Consider the following 17,017-nt stretch of genomic DNA (forward strand, 5'->3'; position numbering starts at 1 on the left):
TTTTAAGCTGATCTAGACAGAGACATTGTCGCTGTGGTTTTATTGACAGCTGCATTCCTCAAAGACAGACTTCATGACCTCCTGGCCAACAAAGTGGCTCCATTTCAGGCAGAGGGTTGTGTAGCTGGCTCACCTTGGCATCGCTTGACATCTCTGTGCCAGGAGAGTCTGACAGCTGTGTCTGTCCTCCAGGGTTTGCCCCTGAAACCCAATGCCACTCTGGAGCCATTGCCACCGAGACAAAATAGAGCATCACTGTAGCTTAGGATAGTTTGACTCGATGCTGACCCATGAGAGCATGTTGATACATCCTCGCATCAATTCAACGGTTGAAAATAGCCATCCAGGAACATGCTCAAGCTGTACTTGCAGTCATATTTATGGAGCTGCTGTCCCTGGAGTTTGTCCAGAAGTAGAAATTATCTCCAAAATGAATCTGGTGAGAATAGAGAGAGAGATGGAGAGAGAATTTCTTTCTTTTTTGTCCTTTTTTATAGTTCATTAAAGGCCCAATTGCTGTAAAGTATACTGCAATAAGTATAATGCAATCTAGTGTTCTCGTTCAGAGTTCAATAATCCATCTCTGCTTCTCGCTGTACTGCCATTTTATTTGCAAGCAGCAGTTTCGTTGAACTCTGAACATTTCACACACTTAAATAGTCCCTAGGTGGCTTGTACATTAACTGTCATTGGCGTTGTCGCCATTAATTGGTGTTGTACATTAACTGTCATTGTCGCCTCGTGCTTGTCCTCGAGCAAGAGTGCTAAATCTCCATTCGGATCCAGTGTGGATGAAAAAGACAGGACAGACAAGAAAAAACGAGTCTACAGACAGTATTGGAGAACATATTTTTGGATCTGCTGTATTAGAAGCAGGCCATCATCAATTACAGCGCCCCCTGCTGTTCTGTGGCAGTGTGGCAGCCAAACGCCTGGCTGAGAACAGCTTGGAACATCAGAGAGTGAGTGAGTTTGACAGCTGTGTCCATCAGTCATTTGGCCCCAGGCAGGAAAGGACGGATAGGCCTAGTATTGCTACCATTTTCCCTGGTCTCTTGAACAATTCCAGAGACACCTAAAACTCTGAAACCGATGCCCACCTCCAGATTTAGTGGTTTTCCATGCCATGTGCATTAGGATGCTACAATAGGGTGTAGGTATTGCTGCTACATGCTAGATTTGGCCACCAAACGATCTGTGAAATAGGTTCTTGCTTTAACCAAAAGCGTAATTATTTATATTCAGAATTATTCTGAGGAAACAGGCTGTTTGACAGATATTGAAAAGAATACACATTGGTCATTTTAGCAAAGTTGGCAGTGCTACTTATGACATTGCCGGACTTGTTTACCTAGGTGTGTGCTCCTCCGTCACTATGGCACCTTATCTCTGCGGGCGACTTTTGTCCCCTGAAATGTCTCTCTTGAGGTCTTTCGGTAATAGAGACTTGCTCATTGACCTTGTCTCGAAAAAGAGATTGAAATAGAAGCAGCCAGAATAGCTATGACTTGAAGTGATGTTGGCGTTCCGCTCCCTAGACAAGTGCTGGAATGCATCCTTCGATGAAGGTGTTGAGATAAAAAGTCCTAGGGACATTGGACTTTGTCAATTTCACCTAGACCCTTTTCCATTGACTGAAATAACAAACCCTTGGACATCATAACAGTTGAAACTCTCTTTCTCTCTCCTTCTCTCTCACAGGACACCTTGGTTTCTTCACTGTCCTCTTCCTTATGCTTCCTCGCTGTTCTTTGTCCTCTGTGGTCTAGAATTGTCTGAATAATAACTCACTGTGTGGCAGCTCTTGGTTGACTGAAGTTGACAGCACAATGGCCTTGTCTGAAAGGGTGTGAAGGCTCCTGAGCTGTAGGGCTCCTGCCCTTTGCTATTGGACACATGGGTCTGGGCCACAAGAGACATCTGAAGGCCAGCAGTACAAATCCAGAATTTTAGGGGGAAGTGGGATCACCAGGGATTCAAGGCCCACCGAGAATCAGAATCAAGACCATGCAACGTTTTCCCCTTCGGTTCTCTGTATTATAGTACAGTGCATATAAATCTAGTCCAAAATATGTACAAGGAGGGAATATACTATAAATATAACTGAAGCACATGTGCAGAAGCTTTCACGTCCATCCAGTTGCAATGTCTAATCAAAATCATGCTTTCTTGTGTTTGCGTCTTTTCTAGGCTTTCACTTCAGACTGTCACTTCCGTTTTGCTGTTGGTGGGCAGTCCCTTGTGTTTCGGGTGAAGGTGTGGAGACTGTCCGTACCCCAGAGGCTGGGTGAACAACTCTGGAAGAGTCTCAATGCTAAACTGCCGCTTGTTGGTGAAGGCCTGGCGACGACTGTTTGGTTGGGACAGTGGTGGCTGGGCCATGAGAGGGACCTGATGTTGGACATGGCTCTTGTTGGGGTCCCAGACTTTGAAGGCTGAGCTCGAGGTGAGTGGGTGGGTGTTGGTCTTGGAGATTTTGTGCTTGGGGACTTGGGCCGATGTAATGGTGATGGCCAAAGGAGTATGGATGTCTGGAGGCGGAAGGAAGGGTTTATCTTTTGGGTGGAAAGCAATGGGCTGGAAGGTTGCAGGCGAGGATTGGCGGTGTGCGTAATCCATCATAGGGTAGCTCTTGGGGTAGTAATCCCTTGCTGTAGTATCTGCAGGGAAAAAGGGCCGGGAAAAATTAACAGTTAGAGAGATAGAGGCTAAAATACAACATAGCATTGTGACAAATAAGCAAACAATTTGTTTAATACTGTTGCTTCTACACTCACATACCCTACAGTATGCAGTGTACAAACCTAATGTATTTGTCACAGACTATAGTTGCTATATTTAGAGTTCAGAGGATTTAATGAGTAAAACACCTGGAGCAGAGGGTCGTCAAGTGTGACATGAGGATGCCCTCAACACTTTTGCATCACGCCACACACATGCAGGCACGCACATACATGCGTTGATTTGAGGAAGCTATGGCTGTACACATCATGGTCATGATGAAAAATTAATGTATGTGTCCCAAGGCCACTGTTTGAAAGAATCAATACAAGAAATTTCAAGCGAAGAGGTACTGATGCATATAGTTTGAAACAGACAGTTTGGTCTGGTTTTGTTTGTATGGTAAAAATGGTGTTATATTGACATTTTGTGCCACAAAGACATGGTAAAAATGAGCTGCCTATGAAATGGAACAGTATTGTAATCGCTGGTTATTTTATTCTTTTTCAGGTTGAAGTGGGTTAGCATGTTAGCAACAGTTGACAGCAGAGAGTTAGCCTTTTAGCCTGTCTCGTCAAATTAGCCCATCTCCGTTGAGCACTGCAAGCTATAGACAGGGCCTCTCGCTTCACAGCCCTCAGACATAAACAACCTTGCTTCACTGTTTTGTCATTTTTCTCTCCTTTTTCTCGTTTTCCATCCTGACTTCCTATACTGTCCCTTCTCGCTATCGATTAAGTCACGGCTAATGCATGAGGCATATAGCTAGTGGCAAGGCACACAAACATGGAGCTTCATTTCAATGTTTGTGTACGTGTGCTCTCAAACGTATATCCTGGCCCGATGGTAATCATTGTTTCTGCCAAAATACTGTAGTAGTCTAGCCTGGGTTTCCCCATACTGCCTTGCTCGCAGCGCGATTCTATTCACGCTGCTAGGCAGTCTGGACACCATGGGACAATTTTTCCCCTGAAAAAGGGAACCAATCACAGAACGGGGAGGGAGCAGCAAGATGATGACGACACCGAAGCAGTTTGTTTATATCAGACTCGACGTTACCTTCTACCCTCATGTTTATCTTTCACAAACGGTAATATTCGCTAAACGCCATCGTGTACAAATAAATCTTTGACCCATCGTCTTTTTCCTCGTCGAATTTCTCTCACTCTACATACGTCATCTGGTATAATTGAAGCGATTGGCTATGAGCTACATACAGGCGCATTTGATAGACATTCATAGCGCCCAATAAACGGCTCTGGGCATTCGTAAACCACGCCTCAAATACGAGAAAATGCGCACGTAGTTCCCAGACCAAGTCTCATTGAGACTTGGTCTGACGTTAGCCAGGCTAGTAGTAGTCACTAAAGTAAAACTTTATTAGCCACTGCTGTTATGATTAGTTTTGACTACATCAGTATGGACGAGCTCAATGTTTGTAGTTGTGCATGAGTGAATGTAGGTTAGTATTACAATCAGCTTAGAAGGTCAAAATTAAACCTGAAGGGGTTTTAGAGAAATTGCTGCATGCTGAGGGCCAAAGCCATGTCTCAGCACTGCACATCTTAAGTGTTTAAAGAAGTGACACAATCTGTGTCTAGAAAAATGACACAAATTACCCAAGTGAAGATGTTAATTTGTTCCTGTGGATAGTAAATCAAGCAGTAATTTGCTATTGCGGTTAGACATGCAGATTAGCTCATATTATTTTGTGCACACACATTAGCATATTCATGTGCTTTTTAATTCAGGACTGTTTTGATTTAAACTTGAAGGAGAAGAGAGGAGCTAAAGAATCACAATTCAGTCGTCTTACAGCGAAGGACCAGTGAATAGGTAATGTGGGCAGTGCGCGTTGAGTATGCATGAATTATTTAGGAAGTGTGTTTAAAGAGAAGGACGCTGAGATGTATTACACTGATAATGAGCAAAACTCACAAACACGCACTTATGCCATATACACAACTAGCCTGAAAAAGAGAACTGCACAGCTACACAACTGCACATTTGCTTTAAATTATAGGCTGAACTGGAAAAATACAGAATTTTGAATATGCATATGCAGTACATTTCATTTATTTAATACATTTTATTTTATCTTTGCAGCTTTTGCATAATTGTAAGGTTTGATCAATCTGACCACTTCCTTTTGTGGACCTCTGGGGACGTCCTGAATTGGAAATTGGAATTGGAAGTGTTATTTTAGTCCTAAAGTTAGGGTTAGTCTGTAGTAATTACCTTAAAATACCTTTAAACAATAGAAGTCTATGATATGTTGTCATTTATGTGTGTTTGGGTTTTGCCTTAATATTTGGGACACCATGAGGAAAACACCTATAGTAGAGCACGATTCCAGATACTGAGAATCAGGTTGTTGTTGTTTTTTAAATGGAGGTCACGATTCTTCCACGATTCTGTATAGACAATTAAACAAACTAACATGTACTGTAATTTACTAAAGGTTCGGACCAAGTGTTATTTGCTAAAGTATATTTTAAAAATATTTAATTATTCTGAATGAATTATTTAAATAAAATCTGAATGAATGATTCAATGGCTCACTCATAAAGACTTTACTAGTTTCAATACTGCATGAATCAGCATTTTTGAACAAATCTCTTGAATGAATGATTCAATGACAAATACATTTTTAACAATCACTTGTCGCCACCTACTGGTGTAATGATGTAATCAATTCGGTACAACGTTATTTGAAGCTTCATGTTACTTTCAAAAGGTGATTTACTCTATTTTGATCGCTACCATAGACATAAGTGTGTTTATTTACGAACTTATAAACATTTATCCCACGACTTCTGTGATTATTTGAATCAAGAACATAAATTATGATACTTTGTGGTTGAAAAGGCTATTGTGAAGCTGTTTCAAACCTACAGACCCTTTCCAAAAAATTAGAATATCATGGAAAAGTTTATTTATTTCCATAATTCCATTCAAAACGTTAAACTTCCATAGATTATAGATTCAGGGCCCACAACTTAAACGATTTCAAGTAGTTGTTTATTTGTACATAATTTGGGCTTCCAGCTCATAAAACCCACGAAAACAGGATTTCAAAAAATTAGAATATTACATGAAATCACACAGTAATTACACAGTGATACCATGGTCACTGAACCAGGTTTTGGTTCTTTTGGCATTGTGGGCAGGTGCAAATCCTGCTGGAAAATGAAGTCAGCATCTCCATAAAGCTTGTCTGCTGAAGGAAGCATGAAGTGCTCTGGAAATGTCCTGGTAGACGGCTGCGTTGAGTGGACAGCACAGTGGACCAACACCAGCCGATGACATGGCTCCCCAAACCAACACAGACTGTGGAAACTTCACACTGGACTTCAAGCATCTTGGATTGTGTGCCTCTCCATTCTTCCTCCAGACTCTGGGACCTTGGTTTCCAAATGAGATGCAAAATTTGCTCTCATCAGAAAAGAGGACTTTGGTCCACTGTGCTTTATTAAATCCAGAGTCAACGCAGCCGTCTACCAGGACATTTCCAGAGCACTTCATGCTTCCTTCATTTTCCAGCAGGATTTGCACCGGCCCACACTGCCAAAAGAACCAAAACCTGGTTCAATGACCATGGCATCACTGTGTAATTACTGTGTGATTTCATGTAATATTCTAATTTTCTGAAATCCTGTTTTTGTGGGTTTTATGAGCTGGAAGCCCAAATTATGTTTTTTAAATAATTTTTTGGAAAGGGTCTGTACATGACAACTGCTTTCTCTGGGTCAGCAGCAGCGCCAACACAGATTTGAATGTGATCATTCTTGTCAAAGGTTTAATAGACGTAAGCCCTATTCAGACAGTAATTGTTTCTCATGTGGACGTCTGTAAAAATAAATTTGCATGGCACCTCACCTCAGTGATAAAACTCATTCGGATGGCGATTTATTCATGGTGGAGGAGCGAGTTTTGTGGGAGTGCGCGCTGCTCACGCGGTCGGTTGCATGATTGTCTGCTGTGAATAAAATGTCACATGCTTGGAATAATGAGAATAAATTCATATTTAATGTAATAATAATATCCTATTTATTGTTTGATTATTTAAATATCCTGTTTAAAAATAGGAAGAAACATGCGCTATGTAGTTGAAATGGTTTTCTGTCTTTCAATTTATCTCAAAATGATGTATACAACTTTGTATACAATATGTTCAATGTCATCAGAATACAAATTAGAAAAGAAGAGTTTAACAAAGAGCTGAAGACGTAAAAAAAAAAAGAAAAAGGATGTGAGGGTAAGTGCATGTTATGTTTAAATAAGTTTCATAAGAAATGTTAGGTAATGCAGGGTCCAAAGATGAGATGGCAAGCTTTAAAGTTGAGACACTAACACACAGATATTAACGCATATTATACAAACTTTTTTGTATAAAATGTATATTTATTTGCAGCAGTTATGTTAATGGCAATAAGAAATTTCTGTTGTAAGAACAGCTATTCAGCTGATGGACACTGTGCTGTGCATCGTTATGGGAATATCCCAGGTGAAGATAATTAGGAAATTGCATTGTCTTTCATTGCTCCCTTCACCAATTGTGTTCCAAAGGCTACATAATGTCACACAAGTGCCCTGCTCACTCCAAAGTCCCACTTCAAGGCTCTGCCCTTCGAAGGGAGTAGGGCATATTGCATATCGTCCGTCACTTATTGGGGTCCCCTGGAAACATTTCCGTTGTGGTCTGTGCTGTGTGCAGCACGTTTCTGTATTTGGTTGTGCTGTGAGTATTTGGAGCACACATGTGTTGTAAAACTGATGAAGATGTTTTCTTGATTTGCATGTGTTTTCTTCAGTTGCAGCGCGTTGAGCTCTCTCGGCCACTGTATAAAAAAGGATTTAAACAGTGAATTTTTAAGTGATCTCTTCTTGTAAACTGAGAAGTGGATTCGGACGGCAATTAAATCACCACACGACCTTGGTGTTTGTCAAAAAAACAGTAGGCAATTCGGCCAGGGATTTTTACGTGGGTGGTGGGAGAAAAACACTGACATTCTGGATTTGGACGGCAATAAAATCTCAGACTAACTCGTGTAAATGGTGAAAATGCCATACGACCCCCTGAGAAACAATTACCGTCCGAATAGGGCTATAGCCGAATCGTTGTCATTTAGGCATAAGATCACGTGGGTGTTTGAATTGAGATCTTTTAACAATTAATCATCATGCAGCTCTACTTTATACTAGACATAGCCTACTAAATAATGTTGCAATAAAATGTAAAAATTCAAAAAGGTTTATGGGAGGGTTTGGTTTAAAATATTGAACACATCATTAGCTCAGTATAAATGCAGCCGCAGTTAATGGAAATTCCGCACCATGATAGAAAACATTGTGTGTGTGTGTGTGTGTGTGTGTGTGTGGTCCTCAGGGGCATTCAGGCACTGCAACAGGAGAGAATGTGACATAACGGCCTGATGATGTCAGACGCAGGAAGTGCTCAGAGAGTGAGCATATGCATCAAACTAATGAACAGACGGTAAATGTACCGACAGCCTCTCTGTCCATTTCTTCTCTCTGTTTTTGCTGTCTCTTCCTCTCTTTACCAGGTGTACCATCTCTCTTATATCCCTTTCTCTGCATCTCTCTGTCTCTTTCCAATCGTTATTCTTTAATTAAGATGGTGCAGGGAAGCTTTCTTAGGCACCTGCCACAAGTTGATTCATTCATTACACCCCCTCCCCATGCGCATGTTCCTCCTCCTTTTCTCCCGTCATCCTCTCATCTTTCCCTCCACTTGCCCTGCTGAACTCTCCCCATCCGCTCTCTTTGCCAGCGCAGTCAGGGCTGATCCACCGCAAGCTTTCCAAATGCAATAATCCAACAGAAGACTCTGTGCCAGGGACTGCATGCGCATGTGTGAGGACGAACTGTATGACTACACCGCGTTTGAAGAGGGGAAAATAAATCCCTCTCCATCTTTGGGTTTTATCATCTCGTATCTCTTTGATGTTTCTTGTTTCACATATTTAGCCCGCAATATGTTTACATTAGTAAGATCCCACAATAGCTTTACTGAAATAAAATCAAATGTGCAAATTATGAGAAAACTGTACAGAATCTCAAATAATAATAAAAAATGGTAATGGTCTTACAAATAGGCTTAACTTCATTCTGCAATCATTAAATAAATAAAATATAATTTCTTATTGATTCATGACATTTTATATAACATATGTATGTGTGTGCATTACTATTATTAGTAGTAGTAGTAGTAGTAGTTAGTAGTAGTAGTAATGCATCATTATTTTTAGGACCACTAAAAATATTATAATTTCTAAAAATAATAGGTTAATATTTTTATGAAAAAATAATTTCTTATATTGAAATATCATTAAATCATTAAATAAAATATACCTGCTCTATATATATATATATATATATATATATATATGTATATGTATATATGTGTGTGTGTGTGTGTGTGTGTGTGTGTGTGTGTGTGTGTGTGTGTGTGTGTGTGTGTGTGTGTATCATGTGTGTTAATAAATATTTTATTAATATTTTATCAAAAAATTAAGCCTGTTTAAACCATTATCTATTTTTTATTAAAAAAAATGTTTTTATTAAAGGTGCTCTAAGCGATGTCACACGTTTTTTAGGCTGAAACATTTTTTGTCACATACAGCAAACATCTCCTCACCATCCGCTCGCTGCCTGTCCCCTGAACACTGTAAAAAAACGCGGTCAGCTAGCCTCTGTTTTGTTTGACAATACTTCGAACATCAAGTCTACAAGTGTCTTACTCATCCTTGGCTCCTGTCATTATACTGGAATTGGAGAAAATATTTTAAGTCACAAACTCTGCTTTTAAATAACAATATTGTGTGTGCGTGCATGCGTGCGTGCGTGCGTGTGTGTGTGGCATCTGTCATCACCCTTGTCATGCCATTGCTGGTCAAGTGTGCCAGCCTGCTGTGCCAAGTGACTTGCATTCTGACACAAACACTGACATCCAGTGAGAGTGTGTGTGTGTCACATATGTAGTTTGAAATGCATTGAATTGTAAATGTGTCATTATCAGCACAGTCCTAGCAGCAGGTGCTTTAAGAAACCGCTCTCTTAACCTGTGTTGTCTACAGAATGAATATACTATAATTGTTGTGAGCTGAAAATACCACAGTTTGACTGTCAGAAGGGCCAAATTAGCTGAGATGTTGAGCAGATCACAAGGGGATCATATTTATTTGATGTAGCCTATGTAGTATGTCTGTGGTTCTCAACTTAGTAGCCCCCCGACTGAGGCTGGTTTCTCTTGTCCATTCTGTCACCTGATGGAGTTTGGGTTCCTTGCCACAGTCTCATGGCTTGCTCATGGTTGGGGATACTTAATATTCAACAATATTATTGATCTGACTGTACTGACCCTGTTGTTTGAGAACTGAACTGAGCTGGACAATGACATATTTTTTTACAGAACTGCTTTATAGATAAAATGTACTAGTTTAATAATTGCTGATTTTTACAACGGAACTGAATCAACACTGAACTGACTTCAGCTGAACAACAGCTGAAAATCATCATTTTCCTTTGATTGTGCTTTGAAACAAGCTGTATTTTATAAAGTGATATATAAAAAAGGTGACTAGTATGTACTTAAGGTACAACTAAGGAACAAAGTAGTCCCCTTAAGCGCTTCTGATGCCGCGGCCACGCAGAAAGAATAAAATGCCACGAGGACTGACGCGAAATGTGTGGAGAAATCCATTTGATTGTAGTTTAAGTGAGAAATTATTGCAGTGCTCTGGTCAACCGCTATAGAGTGAAAACTGGTGAATGCAGTTTACAGGTTTCATAGAAAGAGAATGATGTGAGTGCGTGTGATTGGCAGTGAGCCAAATCAGTCGATTCGTATAAATACTGCCATGTGTGTGCAGATAAATAGCTCAATACGAGAGGCAACGAGAAACGCAAAGACGTAAAATAAAATGACATCATCATGTTTTAAAGAAGAGTGGTTTGATTAAGTGGTGGAAATAACGGATGATGGACACAGAACTGTAAAAATTACACACCCAACCGCGTGTAAACTCAAAGTACATCATTACATTAGTTTAAATGGATGTTTTTGTGTGTGTGGGGGTTTCAGGGATGGTTAGATTACTATAAAAGAGTTCACATACATGTTTAGGGCTCCTTGCCATTACAAAGTTTGAAACCCCCTGCTAAAGAAAATATTGGAAATTCAGAAGCAATAAACAATCATTTAACTTTGGTTGAATGCTGCAGTGCAAAATTAATTGACTGTACAAAAACACTTTGTATAACAGCTTAATTTTTTTCATACTATATTATATTATTGTAAAGAATGTCCTGCAGAAAATTTTGCTAATTATTTTTTAGAGGATTTCTTGGTAAAGACTGGTCCAGTTAACAGCACTGTAAAAATGTATCCTAAAATGTGCTTCATTTAGTGACTTTTTAATTAACTGCTTGTTTTTCAAAAATATGTTTAATATCAATAAGTTACATCAAGGGTCAAATAAAATAGAAATGTCACATTCAAGTTAAAAGTTACAACTGCATGTTGAAACCATTGTGTTTCTACATATGCTGTGCAGGTCAGGTATAAAGAATATTTTTGCTCAAGTGGCGAAAAATGTCCGCCCAATAGAGAAGAGTTTTGCTCAGCAAGAAAAAAAAATAGAGGGAACATTGCTTAAGGGCTCTGGCACAGTGACAAGCTGAAAAGCAATTTTACTTTCTTTTTTTGCATCCATATATAATCTTGCATAGTGAGCAAATTAAATACACTTAAAAACTTAATTTTAGAATCACTTTTAGAATTACTCCTTTTGTGTTCCACAGAAGACAAAAAGGTGTGGAAGAACATGAGGGTGAGCAAATGATTAATTTTTGGGTATACAATTATTTGATTGTTAAACACTTTAAATTATCTGTTGTAGCCATAGTTTCAAAGCAGCTTTGTGGGTTGTGAGTGTTTTAAGACTGTGTGTGATCACAGGTTTATTAAAAGAAATTCATTCTTTTATTCAGCAAGGATGCATTAAATTGGTCAACCAGTGACCGTATTCTTCCTACCGCCAGTGACCGTAAAGACATTTATATTGTTACAAAAATTTCTATTTCAAATAATATCTAGTTCAGTCATGAAACTATAGAGGGCGCAGGCTGTTAGGTCTTTTAGTTCCCGTTTGCACCTGGTCTTTTAATCCATCTCATCCATCTTTCAACCATTTATGTCCTAATTTCTATGGCCGGGTAAATGAATAGGCTTTTTCAGATCTTTCAATCTAATGGACAAATAAGCAATTTATATATGAATGCGTCCGAAGATGATGGAAAAACATACAGAAAGCAGCAGCTTTTGTTTCTCCTCTGATAGCTACAAGAAATCAGGAATGTGAGAGAACATTGTGCTTGTTAAAGGGGTCATATAATGGTACATGCACTTTTACAAGTTGATTGTACTGAAATGTGTTGACAGTGCCTGTACACAACCATCATATGATGATAAAAATCCATCCAGTGGTCTTTTTTTAATCTCCTTGTATGGTTTCCCCCGTCTCAAATCGAGCCGTCTGACCGTGTGACATCACACGGTCGGCCGCCCCTCCCTCCCACGATTGTTAATTGACAGCAGCGTTTCAACACAGACCCGCCCTGAGCGAGCTGTCATCATAGTCCGCCATTGTTGATACGCTGGAGCAGAATGTCTTCTAAGCGATTGAGGTGTTCTGTTCTTGGGTGTAATAAGGAACACAGCAGTCATTTTGATGTTCCTAAATCTGAACCGCTGAAGACGCAGTGGCTGAGTTTTGTTTTCGAAGGGAATATTCCCCACGATCAACGTCAATGCTTTCATGTTTGCGCGAATCATTTCTCACCAGACTGCTTTATAAACGAGAACATTGAAAAAGGTTTTAGCTCCTGTCTGAGTATGTGTTGTTTATGTGCCTAATGACTGTCGTAGTCTCACAGACTGGTTATTTTTTAAACAGATCAGTCAAATTTGAGTGCTTCAGCCCTGACAGTTGTACCTAACACTGCATAGATAACGTTACGCATCACGGACAAGCCTACATTTACCGGAAAAAAGTTTTTCATGACCATTAGCTGTAACATCAATCTGTCAATGAACTAACGTATACATCAGTAAACGCATAGCGTTCGTATCTCACTACTCTACCCTGCCAGTACATACAAAGATAGATCAAAGTGACATTACGTTAACCAACCATTCAGAAACGTCCTGTTCGAGCCTTAATTGTCTAACTTCTTCGGGGCCGTCATCTTGTTCCGGGTCCGACTCCGGTTCAAATTGATATGGTTGCACAGATGTTTCCTCAGAGACTCCCGCTGCCATTCTTTCTCCAAAATATGCCCTCAACTGTTGTCAAGGCAACACTCCACGTGTGTTGTGTCAAAACGCCCCACAGAAACAGAGGGGCGGGGTGAGCAAAGCTAATTATCATTTAAAGACACATGCACTTAAATGGCGTGCTGAAAACAGAGCTGTTTTTGACCAGGTAAAATTAGTGTTTTCTTACTATACTAATGAGAATTTTTAATTAAAGTATATTACAAACTTTTCATTTAGACCCTAAAGAATCATATTAACTTGTACAAAAATGGCATTATATGACCCCTTTAAGTTTTATGTCTTCAAACCAAATTTGGGTCTCCAGCTGACAAAGTTTAAATCCCTTCTGGCGAATGCACTTTTACGCATTAGGTCAGTAGGCAGAGAGAAAGCGGTGTTTTGTGGCTGTTCAAACTCATTCGACCACATGAGCGTTTACACTACGAAAGCAATCCAGTCAAATGCGATTTTCGACTACCTCTGAAAGTGGACAAGCTCAAACATTTTATACCCCGTTTACACCTGTATTTAGCGTCATACACTTGTGATCCGATCGTAGGCTAGTCCTGCAGCGCTATCAGAGTTCCTCTGAAATCCTCCACCTCCTCCAGCTCCACCTGTTTAGATCTGCTACAGGATTTATGCATGTCTATTTATGCAGCAGCAGCATATCTTACATGCTCACAGCACCGAGTCTGTGTATCTATTAGCAGTAGTAAGTCCATACTTAAGCAGCAGCAGTGTAGCAGATCTAGTCCTCCAAGACCAAATACATTAACATTGCCGTATTCAATAACATACTAAAACTATTCTGAGAGTGCCGATGATACTCAGCTTTATTTTCCTCTAAAATCAGATACTGATTCAGTGTCCTCTTTGCTAGCTTGTTTAGAGGACAGCAGTTTCCTTCAACTAAATCAGAAAAAGACTGAAGTTATGTTGTTTGGCCCTTCACACCTTTTAAATAATTTAAGTCATACCCTGGGCCCCCTTCAAGATAACATTCGTGATAAAGTAAAAAATCGTACCTTACCTTTTTCCATTATATCATCCCCTACTCTATCCATATTTAAATCATCTTATAAAACATATTCTTTTTCTCAGGCTTATTCTTGATCCAATTGCGCTTTTAGTTTTAATTGTTTTATTTGCTTGATGATGTATTGTATTAAATGTATAATTTTCTGATGTTTTTTCTGATATATTTTATTAGTATTTACATTTTATTGTATTATGATATTTTGTTATGTCTGCTTTGCAGCGCCTTGCTCAGCATTCTTGTTGTTTTAAGGTGCTATATAAGGTCAAACTTAATGTATGTATTTTTTAAATGCATCGTGGTTTCAAAAAATATTAAGCAGCACAACTGTTTTAAAAATGTATACTTATAAGAAATGTTTCTTGAGCATCAAATCATATTAGAATGGATCATGGATCATGTGACACTGAAGACTAGAGTAATGATGCTGAAAATTCAGCTTTGACATCACAGGAAAATAACATTTAAAATATATTTAAATAGAAAACCTATATTTTAAATTGTAATAATATTTCACAATGTTGCTGTTTTACTGTATTTTTAATCAAGTGAATGCAGCCTTGGTGAGTATTAGAGACTTAACTCCTTATTATTAGAGTTTGTTTTCTTAGTACTAGAGACTTCATTCAAAACACATTTTAGTATATATAGAATTTTATTTGGTAAAACCAGGTTATTAAAGTTTGTGTGTATACTATATTTTTCCTTAAAACCATGTATAAAACATAAGTACATTTCAACAGATTTGCAATCAGCCTCAGCAAGTGTGTATTTAAATGCATTTCGGGGGGAATGTGCTAAAAACGAATGTTAGCTCTATGTTTAATATTCACTGTTTTAGTGAATTCGCCTCTTCTTTGATTCATAAGGTCACACTACTTAGTGTGTGTTTGTGTTTGTGTCCATTAGCATATCCCTATGTGTACTGTACACGCTCCCGAGATCATCCACAAGACATTAATAGCACTGTTATATTAATAACATGTCAGAGGGTTTTTTCTTCTTGATCTGAGAGGTGATATTTGCTTATGTGATTATCATCCTAATATATGCACGGTTGTGTGTTCTCCCTGCAGTCAATGACACCGAGAATGATTTGCAATGGTAATCAGTGGTTGTGGGTAAAGTGACCTTGATGAACATGCGTGGCGTTTATGGTGTACATTACAAGATGTGACAGCTGTTTGTGTGTATATATTGTGTGTGTGTGTGTGTGTGTGTGTGTGTGTGTGTGTGTGTGTGTGTGTCTTACCCATAGTCTTGAGAGAGGAGTATTTGTTGAAGCCCAGGTTGTTGTGTGGCTGGGACAGAGTCATTGCGGAACTCAAAGGAGGAAGCGTGACGTTATTCAGGTGGTTATGCTCTGAAGGAAGAGAGAAAGCACAAAGGAGCATGGAGAAGGAGGAAAGGGAGCAAAGAGGAGAGAAGAAGGAGGGGTGTGTTAGTATATGGGAAGTCAGCACATTTATAGCGACAAGTGCATGCGATTAGGATAAACTCTGCCATTAATTTAAGCAAGTAAAGGGGAGTGAAGGACATGCATGCATAGCCAGAGGAAGATCTTATAGCTCAGAGGTTCCCGTAGAGCACAGAGCAAGCAACGCCAAAGTCATGGGTTTCAGTTCTCAGGGAACATATGAAATAATGCCATGGATGCACTTTAAGTCACTTTAAATAAAGTGTCTGTATATAAATGTAAATGTAGGCTGCTATTGCATAACACAATCTTAATTTGTTTTATGCAAGTATACTGCAAAAAAAACAAAAAACAAAAAAAAACCTTTTTCAGTTCTTTTTGACTTGTTTCACAATTAAAATATCTAATAATCCTTAAAACAAGACCAATTTAATTAAGAAGTGGCAAAGCATAAGATATCAAGAGAAAATACAGTGTCTTTTACCCTATAAAGCCTACTTATCGTATTTGATACGCAAATTTCTAAGGCCTTGTTATCAACATGATCAAAGCTTTGCTGAATGAGTTTTAGAATTTATTATAATTTCATAAAGCTATCAGAATGTCTGCCATATAAATATCAGCAACTGCACCAAATTGCATACTTTTGCTCAAAGTAAAAAAAATGTCCTCCTAAAACTCCATATTCTCCTATATAATGCTATATATCTTTAGCATGGGAAAACCCAGACAACTTCCGGCAAATTCAGATTTGCTCGAGAAGTAGTCTGGCAAAGAGCTCATTCAAGCCCATTTCCATGGCCTAGAAATCGCGGCACCAATCAGAAACGTTGAGGCGATCTTTACACGATGACGATCGCTCTGATTGGTTTTAGGTCTGTCCAATTGCACCCAGAGGCATTTGAACGACGTCCGTTCAACTTTTAAATGCATTATTATATTCAAATTGCAAACACATGAGGACAGTCTCCATGAAAGACCCACTGGCAGATGAATGTGCTACTACATTTCTCTCCGAAACGGTAAATTAAATTAGATTTAATAGAGGATTTTAACTGTGACACGATGATTGACAGGGCAGTTTACGTGACAGGATGCACGCGACAGATCCGTCCGATAAAGATGACGAAGCAGTATGTCCCAAAGTTTTCCTACTTTTTTGCTACACATTCAAAAGTAAATACCTTTTCTTCACAAAAAGAGTACATACTTTTATGGCGTAGTGTAACTTAGGTGAATTGGGACGCAGCATATGGCTTTACAGGATGACGATCGCTCTGATTGGTTTTAGGTCTATCCAATTGCGCCCAGAGGCATTTGAGCGACGTCTGTTGGTGACGCCTCTTTGGAAATGATTTGTCTATGGAGCTTTGCCAGACCATAACTCAGTTACTACTGAGAATGGTCTGGTTTTAACCAGGCTAATTTATCTTATGTATAGCATGATAAATGAGCCATAAAAGCCTGATGTATCAAATATGATGGTAGGCAAACCTTT

The 17,017-nt window shown here is 39.1% G+C and overlaps 1 protein-coding gene across 1 annotated transcript in view; it reads right to left on the bottom strand.

Moving 5' to 3' along the window:
* Nucleotides 1–473: 473 nt before the first annotated feature.
* The window catches only part of LOC307159793 (protein shisa-9), a 74,555-nt gene continuing 58,011 nt past the window's right edge, over nucleotides 474–17,017 (bottom strand). The window contains exons 3-4 of the mRNA XM_079873406.1: nucleotides 15,355–15,465; nucleotides 474–2,660 (exon numbers count right to left, since the gene is read on the bottom strand). Coding sequence (XP_079729532.1) covers nucleotides 2,200–2,660; nucleotides 15,355–15,465 — 572 coding nt within the window. The 3' untranslated portion in view covers nucleotides 474–2,199. The remainder of the gene's footprint in view (nucleotides 2,661–15,354; nucleotides 15,466–17,017) is intronic.

Source organism: Squalius cephalus (assembly GCF_949319135.1).
Source record: "Squalius cephalus genome assembly, chromosome: 1".
Lineage (NCBI taxonomy): Eukaryota > Metazoa > Chordata > Actinopteri > Cypriniformes > Leuciscidae > Squalius > Squalius cephalus.